Source organism: Poecilia reticulata, linkage group LG7 (assembly GCF_000633615.1).
Source record: "Poecilia reticulata strain Guanapo linkage group LG7, Guppy_female_1.0+MT, whole genome shotgun sequence".
In the NCBI taxonomy this organism is placed as follows: domain Eukaryota; kingdom Metazoa; phylum Chordata; class Actinopteri; order Cyprinodontiformes; family Poeciliidae; genus Poecilia; species Poecilia reticulata.
The window spans coordinates 21,736,717-21,751,463 of record NC_024337.1 but is presented as its reverse complement, the minus strand read 5'-3'; the positions used below and the strand labels follow the sequence as shown (position 1 = coordinate 21,751,463).

The window sequence follows — 14,747 nt, the reverse complement described above, 5'->3', positions numbered from 1 at the left end:
TCATTTTAATCTGATGTGCATTTTGCCCATCAGATTATTGATTAATGTTTCATGATTAGGTTTCAAAATAAGCTCTAAACAGGTGGGTTTTTAGAGCTTGATTTAAAGGAGCTCAGTGTTTCAGCTGTTTTGCAGTTTTATGGAAGTTTGTTCCAGATTTGTGGTGCTTAGAAGTTTGTTTGTATGTTTGAAATTTGTGGCTATAGACCAAATTTCCCCCTCTGTGGACAATACAGGAACTGAACTGAATTAACTATTTATTTTAAGCAACACATCAACACTGCTTGCAGATAAATAGCCTTCCACACCCCTGATGTAGCAATATTTCTGCAGAATTTATTTATAAATGTTTAAATCCAGCTTTATATGCTTGTGTCATGCACACAGAACTCTCTTGTGCTTGCAAGTGAATGTATTTAATGCTACCTTACATTAACTTAACTTTACTCATCCACTTTGTTATTATTAATTCATGAGAGCTGTTTGCTGCTTTTTATTGTCATCAATATGGAAGACTAGAACATTGTCTCACAAAAGGTTATGAATGAAAAAGGAGCGCCCTCTAGTGGAAACATACATAACCGTAGCCTCCTAAAATACCACACTTGTTTTAGGCTCAGTACAGAAACAGTTATGTAATTGCTGATAAATAAATAAATAAAAATCAATGGTTTTTGCTTCTTTTTATTTTATTTCCTAATTTTAAGCATGTTCCAACGTCATTAAAAGGCACTACTATTAACAGGCCAGATATTGTGCATTCAAGAAAACGGACAATCAACCAAACAATCTGGTAGTCTGAGTCTAAATGAAACAAATTACAGCATGGCTGTCAAACTCCTGCCCAATGAGGTTGATGGGTGTCTTCCACTTTTAAGACTGGAAAATAACATCTGGAAGGAAAAATCTTGAAGTTGCAGAGCCTTTCACAAGCACTGGAGTTTGGCACTATTGAATGAGAAGAACCGAAAACAGTTTTGAAGATGTGCAGCTGTATGTTGATATGGTTATGCTATGTTTAACCTAAAGAATGGGATTTTATAGGTGCGCACAAAGAAATCTAAAAGTATTTTGTAAGATCTAGAGATGCAGCGATCATGCATGTCCTGGCCAATATCTTTCTGATTTTCTTTGGCGTCTGACGTGCTGAATCTGTTCTGATCCTGGGACAATAACAAATAAACTATAGATGTGCTGCAGGCTAGTAGTAGTTTTGAATGACATGTCCCCAACCTTTTAGTAAAATAAAATATAAAAATGATCAAGGTACATGCTGTTGGTTGATGCGATCCAGGAAATTGTGAAAGTTCGTAGACTTGATGGTTTTAATAAACAGGCTTCTTTTTCTCAGGTACTTATCACGCTGATATCTGATCAAGTCAAAGGTAATATTGGCTTATTGTTACGTCTCAAGTAAATTACTGGGTTTCTCCCTGAAAAAGTTTTCCACACTAGGACAATAGCAGCACCATATCACTGGACATAGACAATGAGCAGAACAAAGATGCCTGTGATAAGACCAAGGCATTTAAAAAAAATAAATAAATACAAATACATGCAGAAACGACGCAAGAGTTCTCTACAGAGGGAGATGTAAAACTGATTTGGCACAGTAGAGTAAAGTAGCACAGCTTGTTCTTCTGAAATATTTCAGTCTTGTTATTTCCCGACCTCCACATAGGAAACGAACACGTCCTTGGCATCTTTACTAAGTCTCACCGCAGAGCAGTGAAGGAATGCTTCCGTGCATCTGACTCTCTGACCCTCTGTTAGCAGAAAGAAAGGAGAAAAGGGTTACAGACATATACATAAAGTGAGTGGAAATAAGTTTTCATGTTGCATGACTCACCTCCGTAATAATAGAAAAATGCAATGCCAACCGCAACGCTAAAACAGCTCAGAAAGAAAATTGATCCTTCACAAAGGAAAGAAAGAAAAAATTACTCAGCTTTTACAAAAAAATATTTCAATTACAAGGGTAAAAAAAAGATATCACGAGGTGGGAGCGCCATCATTGTTTTCAGAGCCACATTTGAACTGTTTATGATGACTGAGACATTGCAGGGCAGAGGAAGCCCCCTTTAAACATGAACTTAACTCACCCACAAAACCAGAGCCCTGGATGTAATAGGATGATGAATGGTGGGGCAGAATAGTGCAGTGGGCCCCACATTCTAATACTTCAGGGGTTAAAGGGTTCAGGAGCTCACAGAGCTTAAGTGTGCATCAATGAAGTGAAGCAGAATCCACACCAACACAAACTGTAAGGACATTACTTTAACAAAACATGCCATCAGGCAAGTAGTCGAGTTTTATTCCCACAGCAGGAGTCCAAAGACAGATTTAAAGTATTTTCTTGGCTAATTAACAGTAATGTCTTGTTTTTAAGTCTACCAGGAGTCTGTGCTGTGCCTGTCTATTTTTGGAGCTCCTGTACTTCTGGATTGAGTTAATCTCAGTGAATAACAGGAATAAAATTCAGTATTGGTTCATTTATTATTAATCGCCAGGATGCAAACCTTTGTAAGAGTATTTACACCTCAGAACTACTCATTTTGTAAAGTTACAAGGACAAACTTTGATGCATTTGAGATTTTGTGTGACAGGTCAAGTAGTGCAAATTTATAAAGTGAAAGAAAGCAGCATACATGAATTACCGTTTTTCAAAAAACAAATCTAAGACGTGGTGTTCACTACAGGTATGACTGCAGGTCCTTTCAGGTATGTCTACTAGCTTTTCAGATAACGAGAATGAAAGTTAACTTGTTTTTTTGTAAAATAGGTCAGACTGGAAAGAGTCTGAATGGTTTCTGCAACAATGTCTTTATCCTGCCAGATTTCGATAAAGGTCAGATTTTGAAGTGCATGACTAATAATGGATACATTATGTTGTGCTATTTTAAATGATTAAATGATTATCGCTTCAATTTTTAGAGTTACTTTTTTAAAGCCCAACTAGGGACAAGTGCTGCGAATTAGCTGTTGCTATTGCACCATGATGCAAACTGTTTTATTCAGTTTGTCTATGTTGATGTGTGTCTGTCCCTATCAAATAAACTTTAGAATAATAATAATAAGTGCCAATTCCCCAACCTCTGCAGTTCCTCCAGAGTTACCGGCTTCTTGGCTGCATTTTTGAGTAATGCTTTCCATGTCCAGCTTGCCAGACTAAGTGGGCTGCCATGTCTTGGTAAACTGGCAGGTGAATGAAAAGTTTCCTATGAAATCTTCAAAGACTGGGACATTGTTTTGCAACAGGTTAGGTAAAAAAAACTGCCTGCCATTTAGCTGTGTGCAGTATATTCTAGTTTGTGGTTGTAATGTAACAAATGTAAAAAAGTTCAAGGTTCTGTTGCATGATTCTGTATAAAACACCTCCTGCAATTAGCATAAAGCTTGTAACTGGATTCACCTCTGTCGTTAAGCACACATCGCTCTGGGATGACAGCCACATTGATTGCACTTCTTGACTCAGTCATCTCTGAAACAAAGGATCATAAAGGTTAAACGGCACCAGCCACGCTTCAGCTAGAAACTTCAAGCTGAAGGCGACAGCTCTCTGACTCTGGTGTGTATCTTAAACACGATCCGCCTACAGAAATAAACATGGACCTTACTACAGCACAGAAGCATTTCTTTTCAAACAGTCAGCCTTTAAAAGTCACAAGATGATGTGTCTGAACACATCGCTGTGACGCACAGGACATTTGGCTTTGTCAGGAAACTGATGTCACAGCCACATTCTGCTGCAACATGTCTGCTCCAGTTTATAAAAAACGCAGTGTCTGATTTGATAAAGCCACAACTTTGAGAAGGATTCTCACTCAAGCTCAGTGCTTTACCTCTTTGCCTAATTCTAGTGGGCAGACTGAAGTAAACATCCTCCGCTTGGATGTGGAGTGCTCTGTAGAACTCGTAGCATGCATCGTCTCCTTTCTCACGCAGGTGCTGCAGCAGCTCACGTAGCCGCTCCGTTGTGGGGACTCTCAGGCTTCTGAACTGCAGAGAGGCAGACAATCAGAGGAAATATCTGTGACCTCTTTGAGGTGGCAGAACTCCCGCACTGTTAATAATGCATTTCTTTTGAGGCAAAAATAAATATGTCTGCTACTTCTATGTCAATGTATTATGGAAGTAAGATTTCTGAATGCCTCTTCATGGTCACTAAATCTCTGTAACTAACTTTAGAAGCTATCCAGGAGCTAGTTGTTGCTCAACTGGCGTACCAGGAAAAAGCCTTTTTTATCTTACCATTAAAAGTTTTCTAAACTGACAAAGATTGAGCTTTTCTGTCATAATGGCATTTATAAGGAAGGACCCAAGTGTTGGCCACAGGTAGGTGCAGATGATTTGAACAATGGATTAGAGAAATTACTAGCAAAAAGTGCAGAAAAGTACCTAATGCTCATTGTATGGTGGAAGATCTGTGATGCTACGGGCTTTTTACTTTTAAAAGCCTGCTATTGTACCTTGAAAGTGTACAACACAACGGAGGCTTTGAAATACCTGAGTATTATATCAATATTTGTCATTTGTAAGATTTGAATCACTTGGTGGCCACCACAGCACATTAACACCGTCAGTGTTTTTTTACAAATGTATTTGCCTAAAACCAGATGAATCGTGCAAAACCTAAAACAGTTGGATTTTGTAATTTAAGTGCAAAGACTTCTGAATGTTTATTTGTGCTTAACAATAAATATAGTGACCTTGCAGGCTTCCTTGTCACTGAGTATCTGGGGGTAGATCCTGTTGAGTTGCAGCACCAGACTGTCAACCAGTTCAGTGTCCATCCTCTGGCTAGAGCACAGAAACTGGGTGTCGCTCTGGAGCTGCTCTTCATAGCCCTCCATGTCTAGACAGCACAGATTAAGAAAACATAAATATAATTTATTCAACATGAAAGCAGAGCAAGGCTAACTTTGTGCTTTAACAGGTTTACAAAGCTCAGTTCCAGTCTGTAATTCAGAAACTGAACTCTGTGCTTCTCCTCTTTCAGTATTTTGTTGAAGGTTAATTCTACAAAAGTGACTGATTCTAAACCACTTTCTTATATTAATTATTATACATTAAGGTTTAGCTATTTTTAGGTCGTGTTGCAACCTGCATTTACTTATATTTTACGCGGCTTTGCTAAGTAAACACTTTCAACACTTATAAAAAAGAGAAAAAAACACTGTTTTCACCCACAGATCTTATTGGTTTACTTCCTAAAGGAGGCATGTTATGCAAAATTCCATTTAGCAGGTTTTTGTACTTCCGTGTGGCTCCCTACAGCTCCTAGAAATAATAGAAACTGTTTGCAGACACAAAGAAAACGAGCCGTTTCCAAAATCCCCCGATTATTAAGTCACAGTCAGTGGGTACTGCTAGCAACCCATGGATCTATCCCAATTTGCATAACCGTTTCCCTTTAATGTCAGCCGTGTTAAGTAATTTGCACACTTTATTGCTTGTCGTATTAGTGGTCCACAGTGTGAAGTGCTTGAGAACTACTGCTCTAAACTAAAAATACTAGATTCCCATCCATTGATAGCGTGCAGCTAACTGGATAGTGCAGATTTTATGTCTCAACTTAAATAGTTAATCTGGCCTGGCATTATCCCTGCTCTGGAAATAAATTACTAAGAGGTTTATTACCACATTTAGCAAAGTGAATACAGATGCAACAAATATAGCTTTTGTTTCAGTTTCACCAACCTATCTATCTATCTATCTATCTATCTATCTATCTATCTATCTATCTATCTGTCTGTCTGTCTGTCTGTCTGTCTGTCTGTCTATCTATCTATCTATCTATCTATGGGCAAAAATATCAAATCGTTTTTTATAGGAATTCATGAAAAATGCATTTCAGAACCATTTTTAAACTGTTTACACAGATATTACCGCTAACATTTTCTCCTTCTACAATTACATCCCTGCAACACAGCTCAACAAGTGATCGTGATCAGCTAGTTTGATCGCGCTACGTGCGGATAAAATCACCTAATAAAAAGTAACCACACGTCCAAGCACCTTACCTTTGATTGTCAGTTGTGCCACACCAAACAAACGGCATGTGGGATTCACTTTAAATTCCTCGGAGAGACTGTCTCTGTCGCACGCCGCGACCTGACTGACCTCCACGGCAGGATAACGGTAGATTACACCCGGACAAGCAGCGGGGAGGCTGCCGCTTTCAGCAGCAAACACGGACTCACCCAGGCACCCAGACTGTTAATCTAATATACAATCAAAGCCCCACATACTTAAGCGCACAACTCCTTCTTAAAAGTATTTAATTTATTAGAATTATTTACATGTTGGCTGCATCCATTAAAAATCAGAACACTTGCAAACTTGATTCCAGTATGTTGACTTTTTTTTTTTTCCAGTAAGCACACCTTTAACCTTACACACAAGGGTAAGAAGATTCTTCTTCAGTGTCAGGAGTTTGCATTTACAACATACCAGGTGTATTAAAAGCGTATTAGCTCCGAGTTTCCACCAGGGGGCAGTGTGCCATCGCAGTTTGATTTGCCGAATGCCTTTCAGAGCACAGTGTTCGTTTTGTAAACGACCATAGCACCACAGACATCCAGGTTTTATTTTTATTTTTTTTCACATTACATGCTGACGTGATTTCACTCAAAATCTGAGCTGATGATGTTAAACATGAGTGAACATCACACAAGATCTCAAAATGGCTCTGTCAGCAAAGCATTCTCACACCGATATGATCCTGATGGAAACTTCTTTGGGGTTTATATTGCCGTTTGTGTTTATACTCCTCGTGACTGATGGGTTGACGTCAGATATATCATAGTGTTGTCCTCCATACTGCCACACCAGTCCCGACCCCGCCGCTGAGAAGTGAACCAGTCCGGAGCTGGCAGCTGGACAGAAGGAGAGAGGAGGTCCTGGGTACTCAGGGGGACGAGTTGGCGGGTTTTCGGGTAAGAGAGGCTGATCGTAGTCCTGTCCAGGAAGAGCTGCAAGTGATGGTGGAGGGGGTCCGTGGGTGTACTGCTGCTGACATCTGTGAAGGAGGAGATGCTCATGTTTCTTTGATGCTGTCAAGCAAATTAGGGTTGATTTTTATTTATTTTTGCTAGAAATGTACTTTTACCTGCAGGGTGGAAAGCTGTTACACGGTGCTGAGTTTGCTGGTTCCCACAAAGGCAGCATCTTCTCCTCTGCGTTGTTGTTGTTGTTGTTCCGGCCTTTATGACTGTAATGAGACCTGCTGTCCTCCTGGTGCTGGTCCTGACCCTCCCATGGAAGATCATCACCCTCTCTGGTATCAAAAATGAATTGAGACTTAAACGTCAGATCTTTACCTTTAATCTTTTAAACAACACCCTGGTAGTTAGATCAGAAGCAGGGAACATCGAGGTTGGACTTTGTCTAGGCCAATCTAACATGAGCATTATGTCTTACAATAACAAAAATGCATATCTATGGCAAGATACTGCCACCATCAAGCTTCGCATTGGGAGTGGTTTATGTAGAATGATGTGTAAGATGCATTCAAGTATTCAAACTAACTATATGCAGTTAGTTTGGTCTCATCTAACCAGGGCATTTGGTAAGCAGTCATTTAAGAGCAACCAATAACCTAATTCTTATTTTAATACACTAAAGTCAATAATGAAAATATTTTTGAGTACATAAAGAAATAATTTTTTGCTATTAGTGGAAGAAGTAATGTTATTTGGGTTGTTATTACATTATTAATGCAGCACTGATTAAAAAAAAGATGACAATGTAATAATATGTAAAAAATAAAGTGCCATAGATTGTTGTCATATTGGGTCTTACAAACATATTTACGGAGAGAGACTGTTGTATAGAAAGTATTCCTGAATGAATGTCTATGGCATCAATGATAGAAGATTTTTGATGGATAAACTTCACAGAAAAGCAAAACAAGTCTTTTATTTGATTGAAATTCCCATTAAAGTACCATATTATTATTGACTGCTGTTATATCTTCACAGAATTTTCTATATGCTACCCAAATAACGTCATTGTATTAGTCACTTTATTAAAGTTAAAATAGCTAAAATGATGCTGTTAATGGCAGGTATCACATTATTGCTCATTATTACACTGATGATTGCTACACACCTTCTTCCGAATATCTGTTGTGTTCCCTGCATGTGTTATGGTGAACCTTAAACATGCTATTTCCTAAATAGCATGCCTTCTGACAGCACTGGATTACATTTTAAATGCATGCGACACTCATCAGTTTTCTTTTTCTTTTTAAGTAAACATTGTATCATTGGTGACCATTTAAAAACCTTCACCTTGTCCAAGGTGCATTTAGTGGACTACTTACACACATTTATTACAGCAGGACTAGATGAAAATGTTAATTAATCATCTTACCTCCTTTGCTTTTTATGTTTATCCTTTTCGATGCATTCAAGCAAACAGCAGGTGATGAAGGCCACGGACATGAGCATTATTATTCCCGAGCTTATAATGGATGCCAGGACAGCCACACGGTAACCATAGTCCTCATAGGGGGCCAGAGCTGCACAGTGACAAAAGATTGAAGCAGTTTATCACTTTGGTTTGTTTTGTTCACTTAGAAAATCAAATGATCAGTTTCAGAATGAGAAAAATCTGACATGCACCACCACCCTGTCTTTGGTGTGCAGATTGTGCCTGCCTAAACAGGCACAATCTGCACACGTTTACAAATGTAAACATCATTATTCTTTTACAGCTGCAGACTGGCAGGTTTAAACACGTTTTCAGGCCATGTTTAGGCTAGTTTATCAACCGGGAAAACAAACTAAAAGCACATTTTCAAGTTTTATTTTCTGTGTGATATCAGAGTCTCTTTCATATCTCTTCCTCTCTGCTAATTCAGCCTAAAACAAGTACTGCTAAGCATAATACAGAAGCAACAAAGTTGTTGCAACTCTAGAGTTAATTTATTATTTTTTGTCCACAAAAATCTTTTGCAACATCACATAGCTTCACTTGTAGCCTTAAAAACGTGTCTAATATTGCAGGCTGCATCTTTAGGGAACTATTAGCCCTTTTCTGTCTGCATCAGCTGCCATATTAGGCCTTTATTTTAACTTCTCTGTTTCTACTTACGCTGACAGAAGGTCTCCCCGTCCCATTGGGTGCTGTTGGTGCCCATGACACATGTCAAATCTTTGCCCACCAGCTTGTGTTTAGCTGGGCACTGCAGGGAAATGACTGTGCCCACATTGGTCCCATTGCCCCGAATGATCCGTTGGGTACCCACAGCCGGCAGGGGCCTCGGTGTGCACTGAGCCTGTGGACGGCCTAGAGAAGAGAGTTGGAGGTCAGTCGGTAAGGAACTAATAACAGACGCAGCTTCTGATATGGTCATGTTAACCTAATGTGAAATGGGCTTGAAGTTCACTCAAAAGTTAGATAGCTGTGGAAGGGACAGGAATGATTCATGATTCATTCTCTTTGCACAACAACGACTCAGGGTGAAACAGATGGTCAAAAACTGACAAGGAAGCGCTGGAGAGGAGAACGGGATCAGCACCGAAGCCCTGCAGGGCGACACAGTGGTACGTGACAAAACCGCAGCCCCCCTTCCAGCAGCCTCGTGCATGCTGCATCGACTGCAACTGTATCAAAGCAGGAAGTGTGATAAATCATTGAACACATGGCCCCCGAGGTTGATGGAAACTCACACACCATCTGGAACCTAAACAACTGGATGTCATACCAAACATCACGGTGTTCAGCAGACTGCCGAGGCATTCGCTATGATGAGCCACCTACTGTATGACTTCATCATGAAACAAGCTTATGAGCGGTAAACAGTGATGTCACAGCAGGAGGATTCGTTTCAGCAGTCATCTTATTTATTGCGAAGAACCGGTTTTCAGCTAACAAATAGAGTTTTTTTTTTGAAAGCCTATCAACCTTTTCCACATTTTATCTCAATAAAACCCCAAACTTTCATCAATTTTAATTGGAAACTTCTGTGACAGTCCAATATAAATACTGCATAGTGGTGAAGTGGAAGGACGTTATTCATATGTTTTAAGGTTTCGTTTTACTGAAAACAACTAGCACCTGTGAGCCAGAAAAAAAAAATCCCCATTCTCCTAATGTGTCAGATCGAATGGGTAGAATATATGAACATTAACTCTTGCCTGGACTTTGACAGGTGCATTCTAAGACATAAACATGCAATGATTTAAACCATTTTGTTATAGTTCTTGCTAATATGTGTCATTCTCGTACTGAAAGGTGAACGTCCACCCAAAGCTAGTTTTTTCACGCCTCTTACATTTTTTTTTGTTTTTCCCCCCAGAATTTTCCTGGATTTAGCATTATCAACTCTGACCAGCTTCCCAGACGCTCCTGAAGAAAAGGGTCCAGGGGGACGGGGGGGATCCTTGGTGTGCTAAAGGTGACGTGGGGTGTTAGTTTCCTCCAGATTGCATTTAGCATGTAGGCCAGGAAGTTTCAAGCTCATACTAATTTATAATGTGAAACAGTATTTGTTTTAACCAAAACCTACAAACTTCACCACTTCCTGTTGAGATCCTTTGTCTTTATGATGCTTTTTGTTCTGTTCTACAATAAAATTGTGAGCCCTACAAAGCACAACTGGATTTATATTGAGATGACATTAGATAGGTTGACTTTATTCAGTTACTAAATAACTTCAGGTGGCAGGTACCCTGGATTTCTTTAAGGGTATCAGGGTAAAGGAGACTAAACATAAATATTTAGAAAAACAATGTAAAAAAACAAAACAAAAAAAGATGCATCTTTATTGTCCTACTGCACAATTATGCACTTTTTTTTATGTTCTTGTGTTTTCCATTACATGAAATCCAAATAAAGCACTACAGTTTGTGTGTAAACAGTTTCTAGAGGTATAAAAACTTAGGCAGCACTCATTATGCGGTGCACCTGATCACAAAAACTGAATTTACTGTCAGGAAACAACAGAAAAGAAAAGACAGTAAGAAACAAACCGAGAACATATTTTCTCCCCCTGACCAGATCTTAAAATGGGACAACTGGGATAAAACAAAACAAGGCTACTCCCATGTTCACTGTCAGTATTACCTAATCACAACCACATTTATGCAACACATGGACACATTTTAGATCAAACTAGAAAATTCCTGCAGAAATTTTAAAGGGGCATGCCAAAGTGTGCCCGTCGGCTTTGACGCAGCGCTATGATGTTAAAAATTAGCATTAATGCTAAAGAAAGCTGCAACGTAGTCAATAACCTTTGGAGAGGCAGAAGCATGTTTAATAAACTGTAGTTGTACCATTCATTATGTTAGAATTGATGCATAAGCTAAAATTAGCCAATATGCTAATGTTAGCTTAAATGCTGGGAGTAGCATGTGGAGCAACACGACCATGTTGTTTTAATTTTACTACTCTATTCAGTATACTAAACATGTCTAATTAATGAGAAAATTAGGTAAAAGCTAACTTTAGGTAAAAGTGCTAGTGCACTAGTCATAGACAGTGAAATGCTAACTTTTGTACAAATGCTAATGACCTGCCTTGCTGAGCATCACCGCTCTTTTCCTACGAATCCTCTTCTGCTCTCTCTGTCAGGTTTGTGATCTGTAGCATCGCAGGCGCTGCGTCTGTGCCGCTGGTTCCTTAAAGGAGCAGCGACGTTATTTTCTGTCCATAGACTTTTAATCAACTATTTATTCTTATTTATGTCAGATTTTAACATGGGGGGACATATGTGTAATGGTTATAGTCTTGAATCAGTAGTATAATGCTGAAAACACAAGAAGTTGTAAATACCAGTAAACCCTACAGTGCAGTCCTGGGGAGCTGCAGTTCCAGACGCTGTTCTGTTGCTATGGTAATTAATCCCCTGCAGCTGTGAGAGCCAAAGAGCGGGAAAATCCTCTTCAGACACAGTTTCTATACTTGGGAGACACCAGGCGTCAGTCTGAAGGACCCTGACAAAAAGCATAAGCCCTAGCAAATTTTTGTAAACATTGTACATGAGCATGCATGTGTATCTATGTTATGACCAACTTTCAGACCAATAGGGCGATATTTATGCCTGTGAGGGGGATTTAAAAAGGGTTTTTGAGTCAGCCATAAACAGTCCTGTGTGTGTGTTTCATAGAGAAAGATTACTGATTCTGTGAGACACAAAATCTCAAATTTTTTCGTTTTTATTAATTTATGTAATCATTTTAACTCCGATCCCCAATAAAAATAATAGCAATAATGCCGGCCTCGAGCCGCACGATTTGATACCACTTTTGTGGGTGGGCACGCAGCGGTACGAGCCGCATTAACGGTGATGGAAGAATAATAAATAATAAAGAGGCGTTCTATTGGGTGTAGAACAATAGGTGCCTGCCATGCAATGCATGGAGGCAGTACTGACTTGCTTCGCAAGTCAGTACTGCTCTCCTTATGCATTGCTATGGCATGCCCCTAATTAGAAAGTGTATGGGTTTCATGTTACATCTGTGACGGATGTTTTGTAAAGGATTTCCAGCTGTGCATCATTTTTCATACCCCTTTACTTCCTAGTTCTTTCTTCCTGTCTTTCTTTCTAATTTTCTCCCTTTCTTTTAATTCTAATGCAGTTACACTAGATGGTTTTGAGGATATTGAACATGCAGGTTCACTTTTAAACTCATTATCTCTCTCTGACACGCAAGCAGACATTTTTTTGGGGTGAAACTTGTGATCAAGAAGCATGAGAAAGAAACTGACACCAAAGTACCAAACCCTCTCCTGTAGTCTCCAATAAATCCAAAAAGGCTTGATCCTACAAACATAAAGGCGCTCTTCAGTTTGTCTTACCTTGTTTGCTCCGGGTACGGATGTCTTCTTTATTCTCTAGCCTCACATCTGCTACTGAGGCTGTGGCTGCGGACATGTTGCTAGCAGGCAGATGTGCCCACACTCCGCTCTCCTTTTTTGACGCGCGTAAAGGCAACGCTCCTGAACTCCGTCTGTCTCAGGTGCAAAGTAAATAAATTACTCGCTGCTTGTGAGGCGTTTTAGCTTCAGTGTCCTCGGTTTCCCCGAAGGTGATAAAGCTCTTCAGCCACAGCGTCCTCCCTGCGAGCCGCTCCGCCTCGTTGTAACTTCAGACTGGGTGGCGCGCGGCTGCGGAACTGCTGTCGCGCGAGCGGATGAACAGTCGAGACCTTGTCAACCAGAGTAGTACAGACTGTGGATTATGTCAGGTTGGGACGTGAGTGAGCAGAATATCAGTCAAGACACATTTCTTGTCTGCATTTCTGGAACTACTTTTAAGGTGAGCTTCACCCTCGGCATTTTATTGAAATAAGTGCAGCCTTCAGACGTCACCTGATTAATAAAAATGATTAACCAACGTGTATTTTTTGCTTTAAGCTAAATCCAGCTGTCCTCATTGTTCATCAGTGAACAATGAGCATCACAAAGATCAAGAACTCTAATCTGTTCTTTGAAAATATAAAGATTTCACAACACCACCCCTTACAAAACAGTACCCACAAGCTAAATGGGCAGACCAGGCAAGAAGAGAAACAGCTAAAATAAAAAAATTAAAATTAAAAAAAAGCTCATGATGAGGAGCTGAAGAAATGTATTCTTAGGCAGAATACAAAGATGACAGGAGAACTCTTAGATTTCTATCCAAAAAAGTGAAAGAGCAACAGGAAATCAAAGAAGGTGATAAGCTAAGTGAACAGGTTTCCACAAGCCTGCTACTGTCTGATGAGAACAAAATAGAGGTTTTTGGTTAGAGTGCAAAAATGTGTGGAGAAAGATAAACTGAGTACATCATCCACACTGTGAAACATAATGGTGGTAGTATCATGCTGTGAAGGGATGCTTCTCTTTAGTACAGTGAAGCTCAGAAGTGTGGAGTCTCACCTTCCAGCAGGCCTTAAGCTCATCTTAGTTTACAAAATATGGAGGATTTTTATTTTTTGAAATATTTAGAAAATCACACATCATTTTCACTCAACTTCATATTATTCACTCTTGTTTTGACCATCACATAAAGTCCTAATAAAATGAAATTAATGAATGAATTGATAAAATTTGTTGTTGAAATGAGACTACAAGTGAACATGAATACTTTTTTTAGAAACTGTAGTGTGCTGCTGTATATCACAAATTTTACCACGTTAGCCTCAGAATAGTTTTTTTTCAGAAATTATCTTGTAAAGTATTGTGCTTGATGAAAATAAGTAGAAGTGTCAAGCTACTATTCCCTCCAAAGATTACTTTGTTAATGAGTTTATGCACCATTTTATCGTATTAACTTTGTCACTTCCCTTTCTTTTTCTCACTGTATCGAAACTGTTTTTCGATACAGCTTTTGACAGAGGGTATCAGCATGTTAGAACAAGATTTTGTGAGTGCATTCCACCTGCTGCAATAAGATAAGAGATAAAATAACATGTTATGGTGTCAGTAAACAAAATAATACCAGATTTCAAATAGCTAAAGTAGAAAAATTTAGTTTTACCTCAGGAAAGTTACATTTGTATAGTCTGTCATGAGCAGACTTTTTAGAAAACAAGAAAAGGTTGCTTATGATACCTGCACTCGAGTAATGATGTTGCATAACACCATCCTTGTACAACAATTTTCTATTAAACAATACCAAATACTGAGCTTCTCTCTGTTATAAAGCACTACGGTGATACGTTATTGTTTTTGTTGATGACTTTGTAAAAAAAATACTAAGGAAGTACAAGGCAGATGAAAGATGCCAAAGAGACATGATGTTACAATGCTAA

General features: G+C 39.1%; 2 protein-coding genes across 3 annotated transcripts; both read right to left on the bottom strand.

The window, feature by feature from the left end:
• Nucleotides 1–666: 666 nt before the first annotated feature.
• On the bottom strand, nt 667–6,209 carry LOC103467570 (caspase recruitment domain-containing protein 19). 2 transcript variants are annotated; one of them, XM_008414075.2, is made up of 6 exons: nt 6,024–6,209; nt 4,710–4,855; nt 3,843–3,999; nt 3,413–3,481; nt 1,850–1,915; nt 667–1,766 (listed from the first exon to the last, which is right to left on the bottom strand). In XM_008414075.2, exons 2-6 carry the CDS (start codon nt 4,851–4,853, stop codon nt 1,660–1,662), a joined length of 543 nt encoding a protein of 180 aa, XP_008412297.1. In that variant the 5' UTR covers nt 4,854–4,855; nt 6,024–6,209; the 3' UTR covers nt 667–1,659. The 2 variants fall into 2 exon arrangements, with proteins under 2 accessions (XP_008412297.1, XP_008412298.1); XM_008414076.2 differs by having other exon boundaries at nt 3,843–3,994; nt 6,024–6,113.
• A 58-nt stretch (nt 6,210–6,267) lies between these two features.
• On the bottom strand, nt 6,268–13,310 carry susd3 (sushi domain containing 3). The gene is made up of 5 exons (XM_008414074.2): nt 12,811–13,310; nt 9,100–9,294; nt 8,377–8,524; nt 7,112–7,279; nt 6,268–7,021 (listed from the first exon to the last, which is right to left on the bottom strand). Exons 1-5 carry the CDS (start codon nt 12,884–12,886, stop codon nt 6,709–6,711), a joined length of 900 nt encoding a protein of 299 aa, XP_008412296.1. The 5' UTR covers nt 12,887–13,310; the 3' UTR covers nt 6,268–6,708.
• Nucleotides 13,311–14,747: the final 1,437 nt, after the last annotated feature.

Bases quoted from the DNA above. Each gene is read 5' to 3' on its own strand.
- LOC103467570 (XM_008414075.2), bottom strand. From the start codon at position 4,853: ATGGAGGGCTATGAAGAGCAGCTCCAGAGCGACACCCAGTTTCTGTGC. The intron at 4,000-4,709 runs GTCACTATATTT...GCCTCTCTGCAG, and splicing joins GTGACAAGGAAGCCTGCAAG to TTCAGAAGCCTGAGAGTCCC. The intron at 1,767-1,849 runs GTGAGTCATGCA...TTCTGCTAACAG, and splicing joins ATTTTTCTATTATTACGGAG to AGGGTCAGAGAGTCAGATGC.
- susd3 (XM_008414074.2), bottom strand. From the start codon at position 12,886: ATGTCCGCAGCCACAGCCTCAGTAGCAGATGTGAGGCTAGAGAATAAA. The intron at 8,525-9,099 runs GTAAGTAGAAAC...GTCACTGTGCAG, and splicing joins CGGGGAGACCTTCTGTCAGC to CTCTGGCCCCCTATGAGGAC. The intron at 7,280-8,376 runs GTAAGATGATTA...TTTTGATACCAG, and splicing joins AAACATAAAAAGCAAAGGAG to AGAGGGTGATGATCTTCCAT.